General features: G+C 47.5%; 1 protein-coding gene across 2 annotated transcripts in view; it reads right to left on the bottom strand.

Annotated features, from left to right (window-relative positions):
- The window catches only part of Sobp (sine oculis binding protein homolog), a 162,961-nt gene that overhangs the window by 5,380 nt on the left and 132,575 nt on the right, over positions 1 to 25,006 (bottom strand). For both annotated transcript variants that reach the window (XM_050120562.1, XM_050120563.1), the window contains one exon: positions 11,376 to 13,307. In XM_050120562.1, the coding sequence (XP_049976519.1) occupies positions 11,379 to 13,307 (1,929 nt within the window). In that variant the 3' untranslated portion in view covers positions 11,376 to 11,378. The remainder of the gene's footprint in view (positions 1 to 11,375; positions 13,308 to 25,006) is intronic.

Raw genomic sequence — 25,006 nt, 5'->3', positions numbered from 1 at the left:
CTTTTTTGGCCAGTCTACAGCCCTGCTTTCTACACCCTCTGTGTCCCTCTGTCCCTGCTGCATGTGCTAGATCCTAGATGGACTGAGTAACTCCTCCGATTTCCACCACAGGATCTTGAAAAGCCGTTGCCAAAATTCTGCCTTGGTTAAAAAAAAAAAAAGGCAGATGCTGGATGCTGGTTGTGTCAAGGTTGAGCTGTCTGAACACAGGCATTCTAGGAGACAAACAAGGGACCCTGAAGGAAAAAAGTAGCTATGCATGGCTGCCAGACTCGGCGCAGGTTTTAAGACCTTATCTAAGGTTTAGAAAAGTAATTTCCCTCAACTTCATTCTTTACGACCAGTAGCAGAGAGGGACAAGGCTTCAGATTAGTGAGAACAGCACTATAAAAAGTAAGAGCAAGAAATCTGATTCCCTCTCCACCCCGCGAGGTCGGGGCAGGCGGTTAATGGCTGCTTTTCCTTAGTCTTGCCATCCTTCAGCCCAGATGTACATTTAAGCCTAGTTTCTCCCTGCGTGAAGCTGCTCAGTGTGAGCCTGCCATGCAGGGGGGGGTGTGTGGCAAAATGTGACCCTGGTCCTCGGCCCAGGGTCTGTAACGTAAGCAGCTTTGATCAGATCGGGTGTCCTGGATGGAAAGAGAGGCAGATGAGGACTCTGGTTCTGAATGACCTTGGGCAGTCGCTTCCTGTCTCAGCCTGTTCTCCAGGGGGGCACGAGAACTCTGATGGGACCGTCTGCTTTGCCTTCTCTAACGTCTGAGCCGAACAGCATAGACATACCTGTTTTCCAGAACACACGCAATGACAGATGTTCTGCGCGGCAAGAGCCTTGGGGCATGTATTGTAAGAAGCGTGTGCTCTGAGCAGGAGCTCGCTGGTTCTCTGAGTTTGGGGTCACTGCTTCACTTTTATACCCATGACATATCCAATGGCTCTGCATGGAGTCTCTGGAGCCAACTCCCAGCACTGTTTACTGTTTACAGAGAATTACGTGTAATTATATGTACTTACTATTACTGATTTTGCTAGTTGACACCAACGCTCTCCATGTTCCCTTACCTGCCCCTCACTGGAATCTTGTCCTGACACGCTGAGGGCGCTCACAGAGCTGAACTCACCACTTCTTCCACTAAACACTTCCTTCGAGGCTTGAACCTCAAGTTCAAGCCACAAATCCACGTTTTCACCTCCCTTCTCTACCAGGGATCTGCTTTTACCACACGGAGAGGGCTCAGCTCTACAGCCCATGTGGGAAAAACAGACCAAAGAGCATCCCTAGCAGATGCCAAACTCCTTTGACTCAGTTTCCCAGAAAAAAACGTCTGTAGGTGTCTGAGAGTTAACAGCTCCACCCTGCCCTTCACTGGAACCCTACTGCCCTTCAGACCAAGGATGGGAGGCTGGGCATGACAGGGGTCCCTGCAGACATCCTGGCCCACTCAGGGGATGCTGATGTCTAAAGCACCCCTGACTTCTGCAGAGCCCCTGATTTAACTCCCCCAAACAAATCAAGACTGCCAGACAATATACCCACATCTTGTCTTACCCAGCCTTACCCAATGAGTTAGCTCGTTGTTGCTGGGGCCGGGTGGGATGTAGAACTCCTGTTTCCATGACAACCTAAAGCCCATCAATATACCCTTTATTGACCACAGAATTCCTGTTGGCTGTGAGCTTGCCATCTGCCCTCATCCTTGAAGTCACTCTGGGCCTTCCCAGGACAAAGATGGTTCTCCACCGCCCTGCTATGACAGCTTTACATACAAGGCGCAGACATGGCAGCCAACGCCTCTCACCCCCTAGCGCTAACACCTATGGCTGGTAATTAGTCTGTCATCAGGATTCCAAGATCTGTGAGGCCAGCCTCCTGTTGCTTCCTTCCTGTCTACGAACGGTTGCTAAAGTAATTTCCCTCAAGCACAGATCTCATCATCACTCCTGTGATCCGGATCACAGTGATTACAATCACTACCACGTCCAGAACCAACTCCCCCACCTTCTGTGCTCCGGCTCCTCCACCCTCAGTGGTCCAGCCTCCCGGTACCTGTGCCTTGACATCCAGCTGCCTCCCTCATGCTTCCATCCTGTCCCACTGGCCTCTGTCCTTTCCTTGGTTGAGAAGCCAACTGAATTCATACGCTTTAAGCAGTGCCCTTAAGAGACCCCTGTCATTGAGTTGCTCGGTTTTGCCCACTCTGTCTGTCTGTCTGTCCCCAAGCAGGAAGCCAGAGCAACAGCGGGAACTTGTCCCCAGGCTATTCTTCCACGAACCCGCACCCCCGTTTGCTTATCGTATTAGCTTGTACATTCTCCATGGTGCCTCTAAAAGTGACCTTGGCTATTTCTTGCCTCCTAACTCTCCCCCAAATAAGGACCCCCCCAATCTTCCCCATTTTTCTTTAATTTTCTCTCTATTCCCCCCCACATACCATACTTTATTGATAGAATAACCATAATAAGAAAGCATTCGACATTGCTACCAGGAAAAGGGTGTTTTGTCTTCTGGGGAAATGGAGATTATCTCTGAACAATGAATAAGGGAAAAGAACTGCCTCCCTCCCTCTTTTTGGATACAGCAGTAATGTGCGTTATGGGTTGTATTATATAAATTAAGTACAGATTAAGGATTTATAAATACCAAATAAAGGATTTTTAAAGTCTTTACTTCTGGGGGCTGGGGATGTTGCTCAGTTGGTGAGTGCTTGTCTGTCACGCACGAAGGCTTGAGTTTGCTGCCTAACACTGTATACGCTGGCCATGCTGTTATACTTCTATAATCCCAGCACTTGGGGGTAGAGCCCCGGGTGTCAGAGTTTAAAGTCACTCTCAGCTACATGGAGAGTTCGAGGCCAGCCTGGACTCCATGAGATCCTATCTTGAAAAACAAAACAAAAAGTTATTATTTCTGTACAAGAGACAGCATGCACGTGTACGCAAACACACAGAGCTGAGACAAAGCACAGGGAGTCCACCGGTGCGCAGGAACTGCTTTCAGAACCAGGCCCAGTGGCCCTGGTCTTCATGTGAGAGACTGTAATGCTCTTTCGCTCAAATCTTTCATAGATTTTTCAATCAGTATTTGAGATTTGCATTGCTCAAACCTTGGAGGATATGAAAATAGCCATTAAGTCCCATGTTTATGATGTCATCATATCAAATGGGAGAAATAGAGGGACCTGGGTATATTTTTGGTTTGGCAAACTCTATAACTATTTTTTTTTTCAAACATTTGGGGTTTGGCTAAAACCAAGTCTTATTTTGCCAAGCACTTTGGCTTTAATTTTTAAACCCATGTGTATTTTAAAAGAAATTCTATCTATATGTTTCTGACTCATTTACACTTAGCTCATGAAAACCCTGTTTGGTAAGCGCTAATAGATGTCCCGGCAGGTTTATGAGCCTTCTTAAGCCTTCTTTCCCCTCCATCCTTACCAGAAGGTAGTATTTTGCTAGCCATAAAAGCGTGTGAGCCCTAGAGGCATGTGATCGTCTGCGATTTATGACCTCTGAAGCTTAAGTGGATTGTGAGTTTGGAAGGCTTTCTCCCCTTCCTCTTTTTCCCTAACTGCAACTGCACAAACAGGCTCCCGCGGACAAAGACTGCTACCTCTCACCTTCCAATGGGACTGGAGGCAAAAGTCAAGAAAGAATCCATTCTATCCACCAACAAGTTGCTCCTGAAACTTTTTTTTTTTTTTGAGGAAGAGTCTGTTGCTTCAAATTCAGCTGGACACAGACTGAGATGTGACCCTCTAAGGGAAACCTTCACCAACCATGCTCAGGAGAAGTGAGCTCAACTTGGTTCAGGTTAGAAGAGTTTACCTTTTGAGGACTGAGAGATTATCTTTTTTAATAGCAGACAACCAATCCTGTTAAGGAGTTTTAACACTTTAAAAAAAAAAAAAAAGCCGAATCCACTAAAAATGGCATTTGAATTAAACCCAGAAAAGCAGGAAGAATGTGCCCGCGTGCAATGACTTTTCCCAAATATTCCATAATGGTACTTGGATAGCAGGCAATTACAGTATTCTATGGGAGATGATGGCTTTGGATCAAGCACTTAAAAATGGCTTATAAATATTTAAACTATAAGCATCTAACAAATCGTAACGACAAAGTTTTACATCTAACCACATGTGCTCCAAATATCTTGAAATTACTCTAAATATAGGTTTAAAATATCAAAAGGGCTTGCTGATGGCATGTAGAACTGTGCAGGGAAACTTAAACCCGACCATTCTTGCTCACACGACACTCACTTTGCACAATTGTGAAAGCATGTGCGTATAGAGTCCTTCAGAAAATGATCCGGTTCCAGTCCGTTACTGAATTTGTAAAGCAGGGAAGGAAGGATAAAAATCCCGGGTGCCCTCCTCTCGCTGAATGCAGCTTAGGCTGCCCTCCTCTCGCTGAATGCAGCTTAGCTGCTTCGCTTCTAGCCAGTTTGTTACTGTGGGTTGTCTCAAGAGTAAGACTGTAACATTTCAGAAATACTCGGAGAACAGACAGCTGGGACAAGGCTAGCCTTATAGATACATGCTAGACTGGAACGCCATTCATGGTCAAGACAGTCCTTGTCTGGAGAAGTGAGCAGCGTGAAGGAGAGACAGGGACTTTTGAATTGTGTCTTTGGACGTTAGGGACGACTCTTATCAAATGAGCTTCTAAGTGTGTTTTCACCTTTGATTCTTTAAATGCTAGCAAACACCTCTTTGCTTTCTGCTTTATGCAAATCAAAACACAGCATGTCATTGGAGGTTTGAAGGGACAGTGATGGAACAACAGTGGGGATGGCCAAGATTGGATTTGTCACAGCCCTGACCCGGGGCTGCAGGGCATGTTGTTCAGTTCTGGGGCTTGCCTTCTTGTGCGGGGCTGTGCACTTAGGTAACTTCTGAGTAATTAGGTGCACACTCAGGGACTATTTGAAAGCCTAGGTATTATTCCCAAGGTTTGTTGTGTAGTTTGCTTTTGCTCCAAATATCTTAAATAGCATTTTCTAAATGAGCCTTCAGTTATTCTGTGTTGGGGCTGGAGCCATGACTCCACGGTCTAGAACACTGGCTGCTCTTCCAGAGGACCAGGGTCCAGTTCCCAGCAGCCACATGGCAGCTCATAACCACCTGCAACTCTAGTTCCACTGGAATCTGATGCTGTTTTCTGGGATCCACAAGCACTTGCACATGTGTGGTGCAAACACACACACACACACACACACACACACGCAGGCAAAATATCTTTACACATAAAAATACATTTCTAGTCGGGCGGTGGTGGCGCATGCCTTTAATCCCAGCAGAGGCAGGTTTATCTCTGTGAATCAGAGGCCAGCCTGGTCTACAGAGCTAGTTCCAAGACAGCTAGGGATACACAGAGAAACCCTGTGTTGGAAAAGAAAAAAAGAAAAAGGACAAAAAGAAAGGAGGGAGGGAGGGAAGTAGGGAGGAAAGAAAGGAGGAAGGAAGTATGATTGAGAGAGAGAGAAGGAAAAAGAAAAAAATACACTTCTAAAACGTTTAAACATATTGTTCCCACCCTACTGCTGCCATGCATTCTCAGTTCTGAGTTCGTTCTTCCCTTTTTCTCAGATCAGCACTATTCAAAGTGTACCATTTGCTCTGTATGTAAACTGCCATCTGATTGGCCCCATTAAACACGGTCCATCCCGACCTGTTTACCTTTTCAAGCTGCTCTATCTCCTTGTCTGAAGGAATTGCCTTTATGCCTTTTGAGTCACCTAAAATAATCCACACACACATAAATGTGCCTCCTTAGCATCCATCCACGTATGAGATGCACGAACATGTCAGTTGACAGGAGACAACATGCCGTGCAGGACATGGTGCAGGGAAGCGAACAGTCTCCATCCCTTTGGCAGGATCTCTGAACATAGGAGTCTGGAGAAGGGAGGGTGCTGGCGTGGACGTGCGTGTATACATGAGCTAAGTGTTGGGCACTGGCGTGTGTTTGGGCTCCTTAGACACCTCTGCCTCTCCCTAAGGCTTGTCTGCGTGGAAGGAGGTGTGAGTGACTAATCATGATGCAGAGGCAGCCACTTTCCGTGTGACGAGGGTCTCAGTCATTACACCTGGTCATGGCACCTCATTCCAAGGCCCTTCTGAGCAACGGTTTTTGCTTGCTAATAAATAGTGTGTCAAATGTCTCCTGTTTTCCATCCCTTGGCCACCTCTCTCTTTCTCTTTGTGCTGGGGAACTGGGAAGAATGGCTATCACCCCCAGATCTGCCCCTACAATGCCAGCTTCACTCCCTGCCCACGTCTGGGACTCCAGTCGGCCTGCTCCCTTGGTGTCAGTGGGATACTGTATAAACTTTGGAAATTCAGGCACTGGGGGAGTCTCTAGCTTGTACCTTCTTTGGTTCCTTTTCTCCTGTCACCATGAGTCCTCACTAGGTACGGTAGCTTTAGTTTTCCACACTGTGTCACTAAGGCAATTATTTAAAGGCATCAGACCACTGTGACTTTGTGACATTAGGTTCATGGCAAAAGATTGCCAAAAATAAACTCTTGGTTTTAATTGGATGATTAACTCAGCTTTCTTGAAGCAACAAGAAAAACTCCCAGTTCCTGATATTGCTTACTAACGATGCAAGATAACCCTTCTGCCACGTGGGCTAGAAGATCTTGGAAACACTGCACTTCCAGGAATTAGGTAGTGGCCCCCTTTTGCAAGGTTGTGCATCAAATGTTTTACTTGCCTCAATTCAGTTCCAGCACTGCTCCAGTGACAGGCTTCATCCCAATGCACTAGACCCCTGCCCACGGGTCATCCCCACATTCCGGCAGAGCCTCGCTACCACAGTATCGAAAACCTGCACATTCGTGTCCTTTCTCTTGGAACCCCTGATACTGGCAACTGGAGTTCACTGGATAAGAAGACATTTCTGTGCCCCATCTTGTTACTAATATTTCAGAAAGCGGAAGTGGTCACGACCAGCACTCCCAGGTGCTCACCAGTTCTGGGTGTATACGAGTCAACCTTGGGGCTCTCTGTATACTCTCTCCTAGAACCATATAGTCAAGCGCTTACTGAGAGACAGGATGACTTTGAACTCAGGAACCGTCACCCAGTGAATACCTCTAATCATTAAATACTGCAGCATAAACAGCTCAGGTCTGGCCTAAGAACGGAGGATGCCCCGTTTGTACCCATTTCCTCTCCTTGCCCTGTTGTTTTTCTTTAAAAGTGGGCGCCCATGTATTTGACATTCTTTTCCACTTCCTTCCAGAGAGCCTGCTCTTTTTGGACTTCTCAGTATGAGAAATAAAACTGGCCACCTTTTCCCCTCACCCTTCCCTGGTGAAGCTAACCCTATGCTGTGGAACAGTGATTTCAGGGGTGTGATGTCGCACAATGACCAGACGAAGCTCCAGAAAGCCCAACAGACATGACCTGCCTCCAGTTTTCTTCAGATGCAAAGGGTAGCTTCTGCCGCTAAGCAAGGAGGAGCAGTTCTAGAACCATATAAGAGATTGGAGAGCCACGGGAGGGTGGGCGTAGCTGTGTGGCTCTTCTGCTCCAGAAGAACAAGGAGGATGGAGGTGAAGGGTTACTCCTGGTCTTCATTTTCTCATTGATTACTCTGTTTAAAAATATGTCATTTCCTTGGAAAACCGAGGAATGGGGAATATTTGCTTGGAAAATTTTCAAGAATTGACACACGGTCATTCTGAACTCCCCGATGTACCGTAAACAAGTGTAAACTGTAGAAATCTGAAGAATGTATGACTGCAAACAGCTATTTACCAAGCTCCCAGACAACAACAAAGATGAGACTAGAAGAGTTTGGATGTTTATACATTGTTTTTCTTATTTTTTTTTTTTCTGGCTACCGAAGCTGTAGGACTGGTATCCAGAGCTATAAACAATGGAGATTAAAGGGAGTTTACAACCTTTTAAAAATCTTCAACTAAATTTAACTAGTTTTGCATCTAGGAGAAACATCTGCCCACTGAAATTATTTGTAGCCATATGAACAAAGAAGAATGAATAAGGTAAGGAAAGCAGGAAGAGAATAGTTTCAAAATGGGAGAGGGAGGACGCTGTCATTTGCAAAAAAAAAAAAAATCTAGCAAATGTTAGATTCTTCTAAGGCAAGTGTGGCTGGCTTGCTGATTTCAGAACATGCCCTTTAAGACTGGGGTATGGTGTGAAACAGGTGAACGTGGAGAAAAGAATGAAAAGCGCAGTGTAGTTACAGACCTCTGAGAGCCGCCCTGTGAGGCATGACCAAAAGCGTGTGGGGAAGTCTCACCAGCGCCTCACTGCCTGTCTAGTCGCTGTTGGGTGTATGTGTGTGTCATACCGGTACCAGAGGTTGGCGTATTTCCCAATCCTATCCCACCTTATTTTTCGAGATGGCAACATTTGCTTAACCTTTAGACAATTGATTTAGCTACACTGGGTGTCCTGCAAGACCCAGAGATCCTCCCATCTGTCTCCCACTGCTGGGATTACACATACATATCATGGCGCCTCACTTTTTACATGGGTGCTTGTGGGACAAGCACTTCATCCACCTAGGCATCTCCTCAGCCCTTGTTTTGCGTTAACTTGTTGCCAAAGTGTGTTTATTATTATGGCAGAAAAGCTACTTAGTCCTTAGTGAATAGATGTCTTTCCAATTCCCTCCCCCATGTGAACCAACTGAGTTCCTGAAGGTATCGGGACCAAAACAGTACCTCCTGTGCCCAGGAAATCAGAGAGAAAGAGTGGGTGATTCTAGCAGGTGGAGGTTGTGTGGGGAGGTGACCTGGGACCAGTAACTTCCAGGGAAGGATGCCGCCTCCCTGGAGACATGGTCCCCCTCCTTAAATCTCTTTTTTTTTTTTTTTTTTTTTTTTTTGCTTCCTCTCGGCGGCAGCCCACAAAACCTGTTTCTGACTTTAAAAAAGCAATGCAGTTTCTTCGGGGGACCCACCATAAAAACGATTCTCCCATCACAAGTGTTAAGAGGCAATTTGGTCACACCATCTTCTAGAATCGGCTAAGGCCAAGTTAACATCTTTAGTGCCGATGCTGGTCTGCAAACAAGACTCTAACCTGGTTACTCACCCAAACGGCTTATGCTTTTAACGATTTTTCCATCTTTAGCTAACCTATAGGGCAGCGTCCCTGTTCCTGGCCTGGTCACTTCTGACTAGTAGCTGTGTCCTCTTTCTCCCCCACTCTTCCTTTAATACCTTGACTGTGTGTGTATGTAAATGATTCTTCCCAGGACTTTCTGAAGGGTTTTTTTTTTGCTTGTTTGTTTGTTTGTTCTGTCACAAATCAACCTGTCACTTAAAGCACTGTCAAGCAGATTTAAAAAATCTGGGGCATTTTCGGTTGAGGTACCTGTGAGAAAGTTCAGGCCACCTGTCTTCAGACTGCAGAAATTGTAGAGCTAATCGGGAAGGAATGGTGACCTCATTTCTGGTGTTCTGCTCTGCTGGCAAAGCCACCAGTAGAAAAGGAGACCCCGAACTATGGTGGGCAGAGAAAAGATTCCCACACTAGGCAATAAGCCTTCTGCTCTGGTTCAGGACTTCCATTCAAGCCCCTGGCTGCAAGGGAGGTGCCCATGTCCCCACTAGGAAGCAGCAGGTTGGTGGTCTAGGATTGTGTTTGTGGCGGAAAACACAAAAATGAAAAACTGGGGAAACTGGTACGCAGAGGCTTGCCGTGCTTTGCGGACTCTCCTCCACGGCAGCATGAGGATTTCCATCAAGGCAGTGCTGGAAGAGCCTCAGCTGACTCTCCTGCAGGGTGTTACAGGAGACTGAGCTCTGTGCTTCACAACTTGGATTTCAAGCACATCTCTGCTCACAGGTTAGGTAATCCTGGTCACGTCCCCCAATCCTGTTTCTCCACTAGGAGAATGAAGATAATTGTTCTATGGATCTACAAAGACATACTAGTGCTAAAACACTCAGGAGAGCCTGCACAGAAGTGTGGAGAATACTCTTTTTGTCTCCCCTTGCCAGACTCCTTCCTGCCAGGGTTACATCTCTCACTTCAGGACTTGAGGCAGCCCAGGAGAACATTTTTTTGGGGGGTCTGTGTCCCCAGCCCAAAGAGGGAGCAGTGTTCAAGTTAATTGCGGGAGAAGTGTCCATCTCTCTTTTCTTTTCCCTAAATGGTTAATAAACAATGGAAGTTTTTGGCTTCTTGCCTGCTTGGGTAGATGGAAGAGCTCACATTCTGTGTTTGGGTGGACAGGCCTGGAATCAACAATGGGGCCCATTGGCCAGCTCTGACTGAGCAAAAATCTCTAACAGCTTCCTTCTAGGCAGTGTGCTTCCAATGCCTACTGTGGTGGTTTGAAAGAAAATGGCCCTCATAGGGAGTGGTGCTATTGGGAGGCGTGGCTTTGTAGGAGCAGGTGTGGCCTTGTTGAAGGAAGTGTGTCACTGTGGAGGTGGGTTTTGAGGTCTCCTATGCTCAAGCTTTGTTCAGTGTGACACTCAGTTCACTTCCTGTTGCCTGCAAGTCAAGTTGTAGGACATGGCTACTCCTCCAGCACCATGTCTGCCTGCATACCACATGTTTTACCATGATGATGACAGACTAAACCTTTGGAAATGGAAGCCACCACCCCCAATAAAATGCTTCTCCTTTATAAGCGTTGCCATGGTCATGGTGTCTCTCCACAGCAACAGAAACCCTAACAAGACACCTACTTAGTATTGGCTGGAGGAGTCACTACAGTGGTTCACATATGGTCCCCACCGTCTCACAGTAGCCTTGGACTCACCCTCAGTGGCTTAGGATTCAGAGATCATACATAGTCAGAGATGAGCCCTCCCACTTCATCAAGGTCTGTATGTAGAGGTGAGAATCACCAGCTCAGCCACTGAGTCCAAAAGGGTTACACAGCAGGTTGGGAGGACGGCTAGTTTTTAAATTTTAGCCCACAGATGGGATCCTATGGTGATCTGGACAAGCTAGGATGACAGTCGGTTAAGCAGGCTCTGGATGTTTGCCCACCTGATGGGATCCCCTTGACTTCAATACTGCCCCGCAACCTCATGACTAAACATTAAGATTACTCAAGTAATCTTCCTTGCCCCACCCACTTTTCCAGTGGGGTAAATTAGGTATAAACCCGAGAAGAAGAAAACAAACGTGTAACAAAAGAGTGTGTTTTCCTCTCGGGTTCAAGGGCTTGAGTGATCGTGGCGCTTAAGCTGCCTCTAGGTTGTAAACCGGTAAAGGTGTACTAAACACTGCCAGGTGTCAGAGGTGCAGGATAAGTACACGGTGAAAGAGGTAAGGGACAGGATTGTGATGGCTACATCTCGCCTCCACCTTCTAAGAAGCAAGGCGAGGGGCATTGGCTCTTGGAGGAGTGCCCAGGTGGACATACAAACCTTTTACTTATTCTGGTTTCTAATTCGGAGGCACCTCCTTTTGAGCGGCGGCTCCAGGTCCTCGGGGCCAGCGCTGAGCATGGGCGAGGAGATGACACACGGTGCCATGGCAGCCTTCTCCGTGGGTTTTGGCACAGGCTGGATCACGCAGCCGGTCTTGGGCAGCATCCGCAGAGCATAGGCGTGGTCCTCATCCGCGGGGTTATTGAGGTTTGGGTCCGACTTGTCGCCCCCCGCCAGGGCCTCCTCCCCCATCAGCTTTTTGGTTGCCTCCCCATCCAGGTGGCAGTTGGAAGCGCAGTTGTTCTCCTTGACCGACTCCAGCTCATTCACCGCGGGTTCCTCGGGCGACAGCAGCTTTTTGGGTGGCACGGGAGGCGGTGGTTGCTCCGGCGGCGGCGGATCTGCGCCCTTAGCCTCGGCCGGGATGCCGCGGGTGCCGTTCACGATGACGTTGCAGGCGGCGGCAGCCTCGGGACCCGCTGGGGCGCCCGGGCCCGGGTCGCCGGCGGCGGGCGGGCTGCAGTGGCCGTCCCTGCAGCCGCCGCAGGTCCTGCGCTCCGCCGCGCCCGGCTCGCGCTCCGCCTTGACGTGCGCGTGCAGCGCGCGGTGGATCACGTTGTGCAGCCGGGAGCGGTGGCCCACTGTCAGGTCGATGACACCATCCTGCGGGCCGTGTAGCACGCCGGCGAAGCCAGGCTGGCCTCCCGCGCCCGCGGGGCTGCCGGCACGCCGGGTCAGGTCCACCACCTCCCCACGGCCGCGCTCGGAGGGCGCCAGGCTCAGAGCTTGGCCGGAGCTTCCAGGCGGCGAGTCTGCCGACTTGGACGAGCCCTGCTTGGAGTCCCGCGGAGACAGGGAGCGTCCCCCCGACTTGCCTCCCGCAGCCGCCGAGTCGCCTGGGGCACTCGGAACGAAGCTCTCCCCGTTGCTCGAGAATCCGTTGGGGGGCTTGGAATCGTTGACGTGGGGAATGGGGATAGGGATAGGGATAGGCACCGGCAGGGGCACGATCACTGGGTACGGCACGAGTAGCGTAGGGGGCGGCACCAGCGGGGCAAGCGATGGCAGCCCGAAGTTCATCATCTGGGGCACCGGCATCGGGCCGTTTGGCATCATGCTTACCGGAGGGAAGGGAAGGCTGGGCAAAGGCGCGCCCGGGGGCGGCGGGGGCAGTAACCCTGGGGGGTTCCCAGGCATGGTAGGGGTGCTTGGTGGGTGGATGTGGGGTGACAGCATGGGCCTGTGCATGGGGCTGGAAGTGGGGCCCAGGTTCCTGGGGCCACCGGGAGGAGGCCCAATGCCCGGGAGTATGGGATTGGACAGGGGGCTGTTGGGGTTGGAGGCATGATGCGGCGGCCCACGAATGAAGGGCGGGCGGATCTGCTGTATGATCTGCTGCTCCATGAAGATGGGCAGCGGCACCGGGCCGCGGTTGGTCATCACCATGGGAGGGCTGCGAGGCGGGACGCCCAGCGGAGGTCCAATGCTACCAGGTGGCTGGACCGAGACAGGAGGGATATTTGGAGTCTCGCTGATGGGGAGGGACTTGGGCACTGGCGTGGGGATTTTAGTGACAGAGCAGTTGGCAGTGTCAGATGGAGAGACGGTAGTGGACGAGGATGGGCCAGGGCCCTGGCTTTGGCCAGCTGCAGTCACCGGGGAGGGAGCCTTCCTCCGAGCATCTGTTAGCGGGATATTCCAAGAGTCTGGAGTGAGCAGCTGCACCCCGGTGCCTTCTGCTTTACTTTCCATGTGAGGATGTAATGTGCTGCACAGCCCAGCTGGAAGATTGGCCTGTGTCTCTTTGTAGAAAATGTCCATTTTGTATTGATTGAGACATTTTGCACTGCAGAACTGAAGCCTTCTTTCCCCGTCCCCAAAATCCAGGTATTCTTTTGTATGCCTTATGTGTTTACACCAGTCACACACCTACAACACAGCAATAAAAAACCACAACAGGTAAGATAAGCTTTCTCTACAGATGGCGTTCATGTTTCACATAAAGGCTCTTTCAAACTTTATCATAATTTGTCAAATAGTTGGAGGGGCTCCTTTCAGAAGGTAAGTTTCTGAAATGTTTGCGAATGATGAATTTGCTTTATAAATAGCATCTTCAAAATAGCAACAACCACAGTCTCTTTTTCTTTCAAAAAAAAGTATTAACAGTGTGAAAACGACATGAAGATGGTTCTGACAAAACAGAGTGGACCTGCTCAGTACACTTATCCAGTACACCTGCCCGGTACACCTGCCCCAATACACCTGCCCAGTACACCTGCCCATATACTTACCCAGTCCACCTGCCCCAGTCCACCTGTCCAGTACACTTACCCAGTACACCTGCTCAGTACACTTATCCAGTACACCTGCCCGGTACACCTGCCCCAATACACCTGCCCAGTACACCTGCCCATATACTTACCCAGTCCACCTGCCCCAGTCCACCTGTCCAGTACACTTACCCAGTACACCTGCTCAGTATACTTACCCAGGACACTTCCCCAGTACACCTGCACAGTACACCTGCCCAGTACACTTTCCCAGTACACCTTCCCGGTACACTTCCCCAGCCTACCTGCCCAATACACCTGCCTGGTACACTTATCCAGTACACTTACTCAATACTTGCCTTCATAGTTTTACTTACTTATCAGGTTCACTGGAAACAGACATCTAAAAAATGCTGGAAGAAAGTAATCTCTAGAGAGTTCAATGGTGATGAAACATAACCTCTTACTATCCCCTTATTTATGTAAAGTCTCTCTGTGCTATAGACCGCATCCAGTTCCATGTTGGAAATGGTGTGCTGAGCTAACCAATAGCATAGAGTGCTGGATACCCTCATGTCTGGCTTCCAAGGAGCAACTTGGACTTCGCCATGAAGTCTGTGTGAGGTTTAGCTCTCCCAACCTGTGATGTTGCAGCAAGCTAGAATTATTTTTTGAGCTGTTTGCCCACTCTTTCTCAGCAGTCAGAATTTTTGGTGACATTCCTTGGCAGGCAGCCTTATTTAACAACTTTTCAAACACCAGAGAACATTTTCCAAAAGTTGTTATGGCTTCCACCCCACCCCCCCTTCTACTCCTGGCAAAAGAAGGATATCACCAAATTTATTTCAGAGCTGGGCTGCGGAGCTAATTAAAGACTCAGAGCCTTCCCAATTGGAAATCAGTAGACACCAAAGTTCAAAAAATAGTCATCTCGGCTGCAGAACCCATTACTTTGGAGAAATTATTGTGATTTCATTAACACATTAATTTTGCAACACCATCAGCTCTCACAGATGGTGAAGACATGATCTACAATTCAAATATGACTCTTGTTTGCACAAATGTCTTCCCTTCATATGGCATTTTAAACAAGAATTAACATGAGTGATCTTGCCATCGCTATAAACAGATAAACAGATGTCAAAACTTTCAATAGTTCCTCCAATGCCTCACTTTTCTTGACAGAATTTTACACACACAATATTTTTCTCTTTCTTCTCCTTTCTTTCTTTATCGTTTCCATAGCATTCAAGCCATACAGCAGCAGAGAAGGAATTGCAAAATTCAGCACCATTGCGAGTTTATGGGACTCTTTCTTCCTGCAATGGAGCAGTGGTTCCAGTATTGTTCTAAATGGGACCTCCGTTTCGAAGGGTGTTTGTTCTATTGCTGTGCGCATGCATGCGTGGATGTGTTTTTAATGATTACAAACTGATAATAATTAAAAGATGATAAATTTTAATAATGATTGGTCACATAAACAATGCACAAACAACATATGCTGGGCATTTGGTTACTCATCTCACTTAACTCTCAGCTTCCCTTGCTTGTAAACTGTGGTGACATGCTAGCATGTGATTGGGGGCAGATGTGGTGGGGCTGCGTGTGGAAAGCCACTCTCCCTTCTCCATGTTTTGGGTTTTTTTTCCCCACTGATGTTTTTGGTTGATAAACCTGACCGTGTGAGACTGAGTCAGATGTATGCTTTGGCGCGCATTAGGTTTTGTTTGTTCTTCCCAAAAATCTGAGACTAGAACACCCGTGAGTGGGCTTCGGTGGTAAGGGAATTACTTCAATGTAGCTATCAAAATCGCTGCCTCCATTAAAGTGGTTGAACCATAGTGATGGCAGTGCTCATATGTCCGGCTCTTCACCAGCAGTGTTTCAGGGCCCTCCTGGACTGGAGGGGATAGCTTTGTTATCAGTGAGATGCCCATCTTGCAGGTACATGCAAAGTTGCCTCTGATGAAAAGAGCCTCAAAGACTATATCAGACCTTCACATTTCTTATCTAGATGAAGGTTAAGTAAACTGTTAGTGAAAACATGGTGCATCCATGTAAATAAAGTTAGAGCCTGGTATAATGGCGTACACCATTAATCCCAACCTTTGGGTGGCAGAGGCAGGAGAATTTCTGTGAGTTCAAGCCCAGCCTGGTCTACATAGTGAGTTCCAAGACAGCTAGAATTACAAAGTGAGACCCTGTTTCAAAAGAAAGAAAGAAAGAAAAAAAGAAAGAAAGAAAGAAAGAAAGAAAGAAAGAAAGAAAGAAAGAAAAAGAGAATGAGAGAGAAAGAAGGAAGGAAGAAAGAAAGGAAGAAAGTACCATATAATCATGCGGCATTCAAATTTTGTTGTGAAATGAAACTACCACAGAGAATGCCGAAAATATAAATGTATAAGTTTGAAGTGAGGGACCAAACAATTTCTTTCTTTATGAACTGAAAACTCATCCTCGATGAATTAAACTAATTAAAATAACACGTGACTTTCCTGGCACGTGTCCTTTGGATCTTACTCTTTAACAATAATCGAGAAGAGTTTTGTGAAATCATTAATTGGTTTTTAAACTGCCAAATTGATTTTTTTGCCTCCAGAGGATCCGTGTTTCCTCAAACTAGATAAATATTTTTTCAAGTGGGGTGAAAAAAAATAATAATCTAAGTATAATGTAACAGTTCTCCCTTTCCACCCTCCACTTTTCCTAGTCACTGGTGAATGATGCTCACAAACCATCCTAATTATCCAATGAGAATTCACCATCACATTTCACCCTTTCCCATAGAAAAATAATCACAGACATCAGAAACGAAAATCTACTTTTTTCAAACTTTTCCATCAAAGCAAAGCAAGGACCTTGTGTTCTTTCTTTCTTTCTTTCGGGGGGGGGGTGGTTTTGGTTTTTGGGTTTCTCTGTGTAGCTCTGGCTGTCCTGGAACTCATTCCCTAGACCAGACTGGCCTTGAACTAACAGAGATCCAACTGCCTCTGCTCCAGAGTGGTGGAATTAAAGTTATGCATCCCACTGCTACCACCCAAAAGGCCTAATGCTAATGCTTGTTCTCCTGACTCTTTTGAAAGGGCCTCCACTGCAGTGTGCCCCAACTGTGTTGTTTTGGGGTGCTGTGAGCTTGACTCTAATAAGGCCTTCCTTTTCAGTTCAGAACACAGACCTAAAAATATGGGAAAGCAATCTTTCTGATGAAGCAGAAGATGATTAGAAGGGGGAGAGTGTCACTTAAGAACGAATGAATCAAGTCTGTCGTACAGGACACATCATTTAAGATGAGGTCAATGGATTTATGGTGCAAATGGCTCCATCACGTGTGGCAGTAAAACCCAGCGCCATCATTCACTCCACATCCAGCCAGCGACACTTCCGTAATTAAAGGTTTCATCATAGGAGCCTGAGATGATTATTTAAGCTATGGTAGTTATGTAAAATATATATTGTATCTCTTTTTAATAAAATAACATTTGCATATGCAAAGCACACAGCGAATATCTCATAAGCTATGGTTTTGTACTTTGGCATTGGGGATAGTCTCTTCTTTGTGGATAGATTTAAATTCTGCCACATTGTTATTTTAATTTTTGATACTTTTTCAGCCCTCCTCTTACCCAATGTCAAGAGGAACCAAAATTCCTTCAGACAAGTTAAGACAAGCCCGACTCCCAGTACTGATTTGCATGATTCCATCCCAGCTTTGCTTCTGCTGGGGTCTGGCTTCTCTGGGCCCACTTCTCTCCCTAAGAGGCCCCAGACTGGACCTAGCTGCTGTTGTCTTACTACACCAATATGGGGACCAAACACTCAATCTGCAAACGCAAACCACTGAGCTGGACTGCTGGAATGCTTTGGATCACAGATCCATTCCAGGTCATCGAGAAGACAGAAAGATCACAAAGGAGATAAACACATATGTGTTCCCTTCGAGCCTAGCACACAGTCCTCCAGATCAAGTTCCGTTTCCTGATATGGGTCCAATTCTACACAAGAGAAGGAACATTTATTTCCTTTAGTCCGCTTTGCTGGCGGGCTGCCAGGGCAGTACTTACAAGCCCAGTGGTCAGATGGCTTCCCTCCTTTCCTGTGAAATAAATGTGTGGTAACCTACACCACCCCACTACTCAGAAGACACGGCCTCGGCAGGCTTTCCCTTGCTCTTGACACCAGCGCCCTGAAAGGCATAGCTTCGGGTTCCTATGACTCCTTCAAAGCTATGGAAAGAAAGGAAGCCATTCATGTTGGCAACTGGGCTTTCTTTTTCACATACATGCCCAAGGCCAGAACCACAGTATATACACCATTAGGCTACCTGTATGATACAATGTATACATTCTTCTGTATATACGCCATTAGGCTACCCATATGGTACAATGTATACTTTCTTCTGTATATATACCATTAGGTTACCCGCATGGTACAACATATGTATTCTTTTGTATATAAATGCCATTAGGTTACCCATATGATACAATGTATACATTCTTCTGTATAGAAGCCATTAGGTTACCGCATGGTACAATGTATGTGTGTGTGTGTGTATATAATATATCCTTCTGGGCTTAAGAGAAGGCTTAGGTGTCTGGGGGTGAGGCAGGAATTCTAATTAACACATTAGTCAGCTGTCAGCTGTGGGAGTAAAGTTCATCCTTTAATGGAACCCACCGCTGCTTTCTGAGTGGGAATCTGGCACCAGGCAATATTTAATTAAATTCTTTTGCTGAAATTTGTCTTCTCTGCATAAAGACGGTTTGCACCAATGGAACAGTAAAAACATATTAGCTTCTCCTGAATGCCATCAACAACTCGAAAAGTACACCCCCCCCCCCGCACACACACATAAAACCTTTCCTGTGCTTCTGACTTCTCACCGATGTCACCACAGTCCTGTACTTGTAGCTCTGCAAGCTAGACTGTATTTTGTCACAGGAAGGTGAGTCTCCGGTCCTTGGCAGGTTAAATGTGACATTGATCTCAAAGTCCTGGCCTGCTCAGGGAACCATGAGCTCATTCAAGAGCGAAGTGCAGAAGAGTGGAGAGACATAGCCTGGGTACTCAAGCTTTTAAAGGCTTTGAAGCCCTGTCCCGTCCGTAAGCTGTCACCTCATAGCATGAGTTGAGGGTCTTAGACTGAACCCCTACTTGTTCCTGCCTCTTCTGAAGGGCCCACACCTTCTTTGTGGTCTTGCCACAGCCTCCAGGAGGGCCCTAGTATCATGCACTTGGGACACCGAAGATGCTACAAAAATCACATAGAATGTGGGAATACAAAATGTAGGAAGGAGTGGGCACTGCCTTCTCAGCCTCGATTTCTCCCTCTGTGGAATGGGACTAGTAATAGTCACAACTGTATGCCAGCTAGGCTTGTAACAGTCTGGGTTTTTAATCTCCTGCCAGTGTGAAAAGGAAATGATTGTTCTCCTCTAACCCGTGTGTCTTTGAAAGAAAATGAGACGTGTTTCTGGACAAATCAGTGTTTCCCACAGATACCTGCCCTCATCCTGCTGCCAGGAGATCCTACCCTAAGGGTGACAAAGGGGGCTCTTTGCAGGGACAAGAGCGGCAGCTGATGGGCCTGTGGACCAGCTGCTCACCATCCCGAGGAGCTGCTACTCTGCGCCACCTGAACCCTCTGCTCTACGGCCAGGTTCTAATTTAGCAAAAGCTTGACAGAGCAGCCTGGCAGCCTGGAAATGAACGCGAGCGCCATTAGAATGAGTGATTCCTCTTAGGCGCAACTGCTGCTTGAACAGTGCAAGCCATAAACTGTGCTCTTCATGTCTTATTAAAAAGCAGAGCTGATGGATGGTCCGCCGGACCCGTTACATGGAGAACTATCTTCCAAAGGAAGGACCAGAGCCTTGAAGCCAGACTGACCTCGCCCTGCTGGCAGAAGGTGGGAGAGGCCACCACAAGCATAGGGGAGTAGCCAAGCTACCAATCCAAGTTTCTCCACAAAGCTGGAGTTGAGAGCGAAAGAAGAAAAAAGGATGCTTTGGCAGCCACAGACATGGAAGGTTTTGAAGAAACCTGGGAGCTTACAGAAGAGCAATTCAGAAAGAAGTTCATTGTCAAACCAAGAAAGGTTCTGCAGGTTGGCTTTCTAACAGGATGACAGGGTGGTGTTTGCCATAGTCCTGTCTGCTCCCCTCCCTGCTTCCCCATCTCTCTTAGGGAAGGGATCGGCCCCAGGGACCTGGGCTATGCCTTTAGAAACCATTGGAAACATACAACTTAAGTGTTCCTACATGGCAGTTTCATGCTGAGAGTTTCTGTTCTAAGAAGGATGCTCTTTAGTCCCTCTCGAGGGTCAGCTCATGGCTCCATAAAGCAGAGCAGTAATGTCCCCAGGTTTCAGGATGCTGGTGAGCTCTGGCTACTGGCTCATGACTGACCCGAGCCTCTGCTTCTCTAGCCTGTGCAGAAGATGACTCCTGCCCCGTATGCCTGACAGCCACACATGATTCAAAAGGCAGCTTCCTCTGGGTCTAAGTTCATGGGTCACAAGTGCTCTCTGCTGGTCCTCACAGAAGGAATCATCCCAACAGCAACATGGCAACACCCAAGGAAACATGGTCTACCTGGTGCCAGACGTCCATCTCTCTGTGCCGAGAGCTGTGATAGATAGTCTGACCTGACAGAACCCGAGAGGCCATCTCATCTCCTTCTCCAGCCCCAGCGGGCCAGGGACTTCACACGCTCTCTGTAAAATGAGGCCATCAGTAGTGCTGTCAGGGGATGGATGCACAAGGAAAAAGGAGACCAGCAAGAGGCTAAACCGGTGCCCAGAAGCCGAGGGCAGAGCCCCACCCCTCTCCCATTGTCAGGCTGCCGCTCTGCCGTGGTTTCTGCAGTTAACAACTCCAGCCGGTACAGCTACCGCCTGCCCTGAAGAATTTGTGTATCACATAATCCTCTTGACACATTCACTAGTGAACTTTGACTGACAGCTCATTGTGCCTTGGGCACTGTGGAAGGGATGCGGAAGGCCCTCATCAACTGTGTTCCTCCTGGCGCAGTGAGGTCTCCCGTGGGAATGGGAAGTGCAGGTTTTTAGTTTTACTGGGTCATCTTTGCTGAAGACTGAAACTTTAAGAGAATACTTGTGTTTATTCGAACATAAGAACCAGGGTATGCTCAAGAAGGCCCCGGGCTGTGTGACTGCACAAGAAAAGAGCCAGTACCTACCACCAGTGAGGAGAATCAGCTTCTCTGCGGTATCTTTCTACCTCAAAGACCAGTCACAACCAGTCCACAGACCAGTGCTGAACTAAGAGCTTTTAACTAAAAACTCCACTTTATGTTTTATTCTCTCAACACCAAACCTGATTCTGCTTCCCAACCCACTCCCGAAGATCACTGCTTTCAAAGGCGTAGCGAGCTGGTGTCAAAGCTTTGTTTACACGGACATTTCCTGTATGACACATAGACATTTGATTTCTTTTTTCAAGCATTATCTTTGGGTCTGATTCTTTTTCTCTTTCTGTCTTTTACATGTCTGTCTGGATATTTGACACATGACTGGTGATTATAGGAGTTCTCTCCCTGCCTGGTCATCGTGTACACTGGGGAGGAAGGAAGGCCTGGGACTGTTGCTCATGGGTATGGGACTTGTCTAGCAGTCATAGGCCATGGGGTCCTGGACTGTGCATGCTTGATATTATCTTCAGCACAGGGAAAAAGAAGGAAGCAGGGAGGAGGGAGAGAGGAGGGAGGGAGAAAAGGAAATAGAACTGGCCTCAGGTGGATCTCTGAGTTCGAGTCCAGCCTGGTCTACAAAGTGAGTTCTAGGACAGCCAGGGTTATACAGAGAAACCCTGTGTCAAAAACAAGCAAACGAGAGAGAGAGAGAGAGAGAGAGAGAGAGAGAGAGAGAGAGAGAGAGTGAGCTGGCCTCTACGGGAGGTAACTCACCTCATGTCTTCCTGCATACAGACTCTGGCAGGAGTCATATCTCAAAACTCGTGGGTTTTAGCTCTACAACCGAGTTAATCACACATCAACAGCACACTCTTTGAGAAAACTGTGTTCTCATCAGTGATATCTGAAGCAATTTTCCCCCTCTAGAGATGGTACCTGGGCCTGCTACCTGGTCTCTGCCTTAGACTGCCTAAATGCACAGGCCCACAGACATGCAGGAGGCTCAGGGAAAGGGCATGCTCTGAAAACCCTGCATTGCCTTCTGCATTAGAACACTGTCTGACTGCTTCTTAGTGGCCCGAGGTGGCTAGTTCCTGGTGTCTTAGTTACTAACCAGCTACACTTGGGTTTCTTGGAATCTGCGAGGCACCAGGCTATGTATTTGCTCACATTGCGTATTCAGTGTTCTTTAATAGTCTCCTGCCTATGTTTCTGGCTCTGGAACACAGGTGGGACCTGTGTGTGGATTCTCCAGGGCACTGCTTTAGACTTTGGTATCCATCTCTATCCATCCTTAGATCTTCCCAGGACATTACACTAAGTCAGGTCTAGCATGTAATTCTCACTACAAGCCCTAATCTGATGTACTACTAATAAATTATGCTGGTGAAACTAATAAGTAATATTACAGCAATGGTACTCATACTCATAACACCCCAAGATTAACCACACACATAGCAGATTTTAAATAAGATGTGGGTGCCTTCAAAACCTATACTGACATCAGGAGGTGGTGGGGCATGCCTTTATTCCCAGTACTCGGGAGGCACAGGCAGGAGGATCTCTGTGAGTTCAAGGCCAACCTGGTCTACAATGTTAGTTCTAGGATAGCCAGGGCTACATAAAGAAAACCTGTCTTCAAAAAAGCAATTAACAAATTAATGAATGAAGAAAAATAAAGTAAAAAGAAGTTCATAGTGACTCACTATTTCAAGGGTGGTTTTGTTTTTGTTTTGTTTTGTTTGTTTTTGCTCTAAACACGGGTCTGGACACGGCTCCTCTCTTCCGTGGGCGTGGTGGTCTCACTAACTCCTGTTAGCAACTCGAGCATTTATCCCAGACACTTAGCTCCTTCTGTACTTTAGACTTTCTGGTACTCATTTTTAAAACCTGCCTCCTTTTTACCATTCCACCACTGCTATAAAGATAGAAACAAACAAGTAAACAAAAACCCTAAAACCAAACCAAACAAAATAAAAACCTTCCAGGAAACCTCTGGTTGTAGAACCAAGCTCACCTTTCTTTGGAATTAAAGAAACTGCTTTCCCAAGCTCTAGAAAACGCGCCTGACCAGATCCAGCATCCATCTACCCTTCTGCCACTGTATCCCCAAGATGGCTGACACTCCCTTTCCATCTGCATCCACCCAGAAGCACGGTGTCCCCAGAAGCGGCTCTCTCACTGTTGCTCTGCCTTCTTGGGGTCACGCACGAGGCATCAGAGAACTTCTCAATGTCTTTCCGAGACACCGCTACACTCAGTGGAGTAGTTGATTTTCTCATATCTGCTTTGGATTTTGTAACAAACACCCCAAAGCTATTTTCCTTCCAAGCTACTCTTAATGCTTCCTTTTATTTTCCTGATCCTGTCTATGCTTCCACATATGGGTGTAGCCTGCCAGGCAAGGATGCAATCTTCTCCTGAACTGTATCCACCTGCGAGCCGCACTGGCGGGAATACCGTCTCATAGTGTGCTAGTGTTCAACTAACACCAGGCCTCCCCTTGGTCTCAACGGGATGGCTGAGATTTTTTTTTCTATGCTCACCCATTCTTCCCGGCTCACACCTGCTGCCTTTACCCCCATCGCATTCTTCAAGCTCACTGGGGTGGTTTCCGTGCCCCTCTTTCTCATCTTATAACTGTATTTTTCTCTTTTTGAAGACAATTTGGTTTTATTTTATGCGAATGAGTGTTTGTCTGCATGGATGTGTAGCCTGTGTGTGCAACGCCCACGGAGGTCAGAAAGGGGGCACCAGATCCCCCAGAACAGACAGCTGTGATTTGCCAGGTGGGTGCTAGAAACTGAATCTGTGTCTTCTGCAGAAGCCACCGGTGCTCTCCACAGCCAAGGTGTCTTTCAGCCCCTCGTCTCATGTTTCCTGGACGAGGACTTTCAATCGCCCAGCGTACTCTTGCCAGTGGGGACCTGCTACCTTGGGTGGCCGCATCCCATGCTGCACTTGGGAGGCCCTGCTCAGCTTTCAGTGCTTCCTCTGTACCATGAGCCCCATGCCCTCGTCAAGGTCTGCTGTGAGGATCAAAACAAACAGTGCAAGCGAAAGCCACCTAAAACATATAAAGCGCCATACAAATGGGGGCTTTTTAGTTTCCTTGTGAATGTAAGTTCCTGTCCTTTCTAGTCCTATTTATTCACTGTTCTCCTATTGGATCTGTTCCCCAAAACAAAGAGAAAACTCGAGTGCTATAGATTTTTCCTGTGATATGTACTTCAAAGCAAAAATATGCCACAAAACCCAACCAAGAATCCAAAATCAGCAGAATACTTGACCCTGGGTTCTCTGCCATTCCCAGTGGCTGTGGAGAGTTTGACAGCGACATAATTGCAGTAATGAGGAGGTTTCCAGGCCAGGCTGTGGTCTTAAGTTCACTGTGGAAGTTTTAGCCTTAGGCTCAGCTTGAGGCCAGCACCAGTCACCCCGACCAGATCCACCAACAAAATCCCTTAAGCTCAGTCACACACAAATGTGACATTTATGTCGTCTGGTACACTCTGCTGAAGATTCAGAACCCCCAGTATGCTGGGCTTCCACACCTGGGAAGAAGGGAGCATTTGAATTACCTATTTATTGTTTTATCTTTTTGCTAATTAACCCCCGCGTGATAACTGCCTAGCGAGTGAGGCGGGCTGGGCAGGGCTTGCGGGTTTTCTCAGCTCCACACGTTGGATCCTTTGTCTCCTCTGCTCGGGGACTGCTGGTTTGCTTCCACCTTTGTTCTGTGAATTTCGCCATCCCGCAGTGCAGCTGCCAGGTTGAAAACACCCACCAAGGCTGGATCCGGCACGTGACTCCAGTCTCATTAGCAAATCCTAGGTTAGCCCAGCCTAATCTGCGTATCCAGGCAAAGTCCCGCGGCGGCTGAGTGATGAGAGGCAAGCCAACCTAGGACGCAGACGGATCGCATTTGTCTGCATTTAAACACAACTGTTATTCATGCGGCCCCTTCTAATAACTTCGAGTAGCTCGGTATCACAGTCTTCTTGCCAGAAGTCTGCAAAGAGACAAGCGGCCAGATAGCATCTCTTGTTTAAAGATAAGCTAAGGAACGCTGGCAGCAGTGACGTATTGTCAGCATCTGGGTGAAAGGCCTGCCTTACAACTCCTGGAAGATGAACTACATCATCTGCTGGCCTCTGCCGATGAGGAGCGTTCTATAATGCACGCTGGACCCAAAGAGAAATGAGTATGCCA

Source organism: Alexandromys fortis, unplaced genomic scaffold (assembly GCF_014885135.2).
Source record: "Alexandromys fortis isolate MF-2015 unplaced genomic scaffold, M_Fortis_MF-2015_v1.1 scaffold_175, whole genome shotgun sequence".
Taxonomy (NCBI): Eukaryota; Metazoa; Chordata; class Mammalia; order Rodentia; family Cricetidae; genus Alexandromys; species Alexandromys fortis.
Note: the sequence above shows the minus strand (reverse complement) of the source record. Positions and strands in the feature narration are given on the sequence as shown.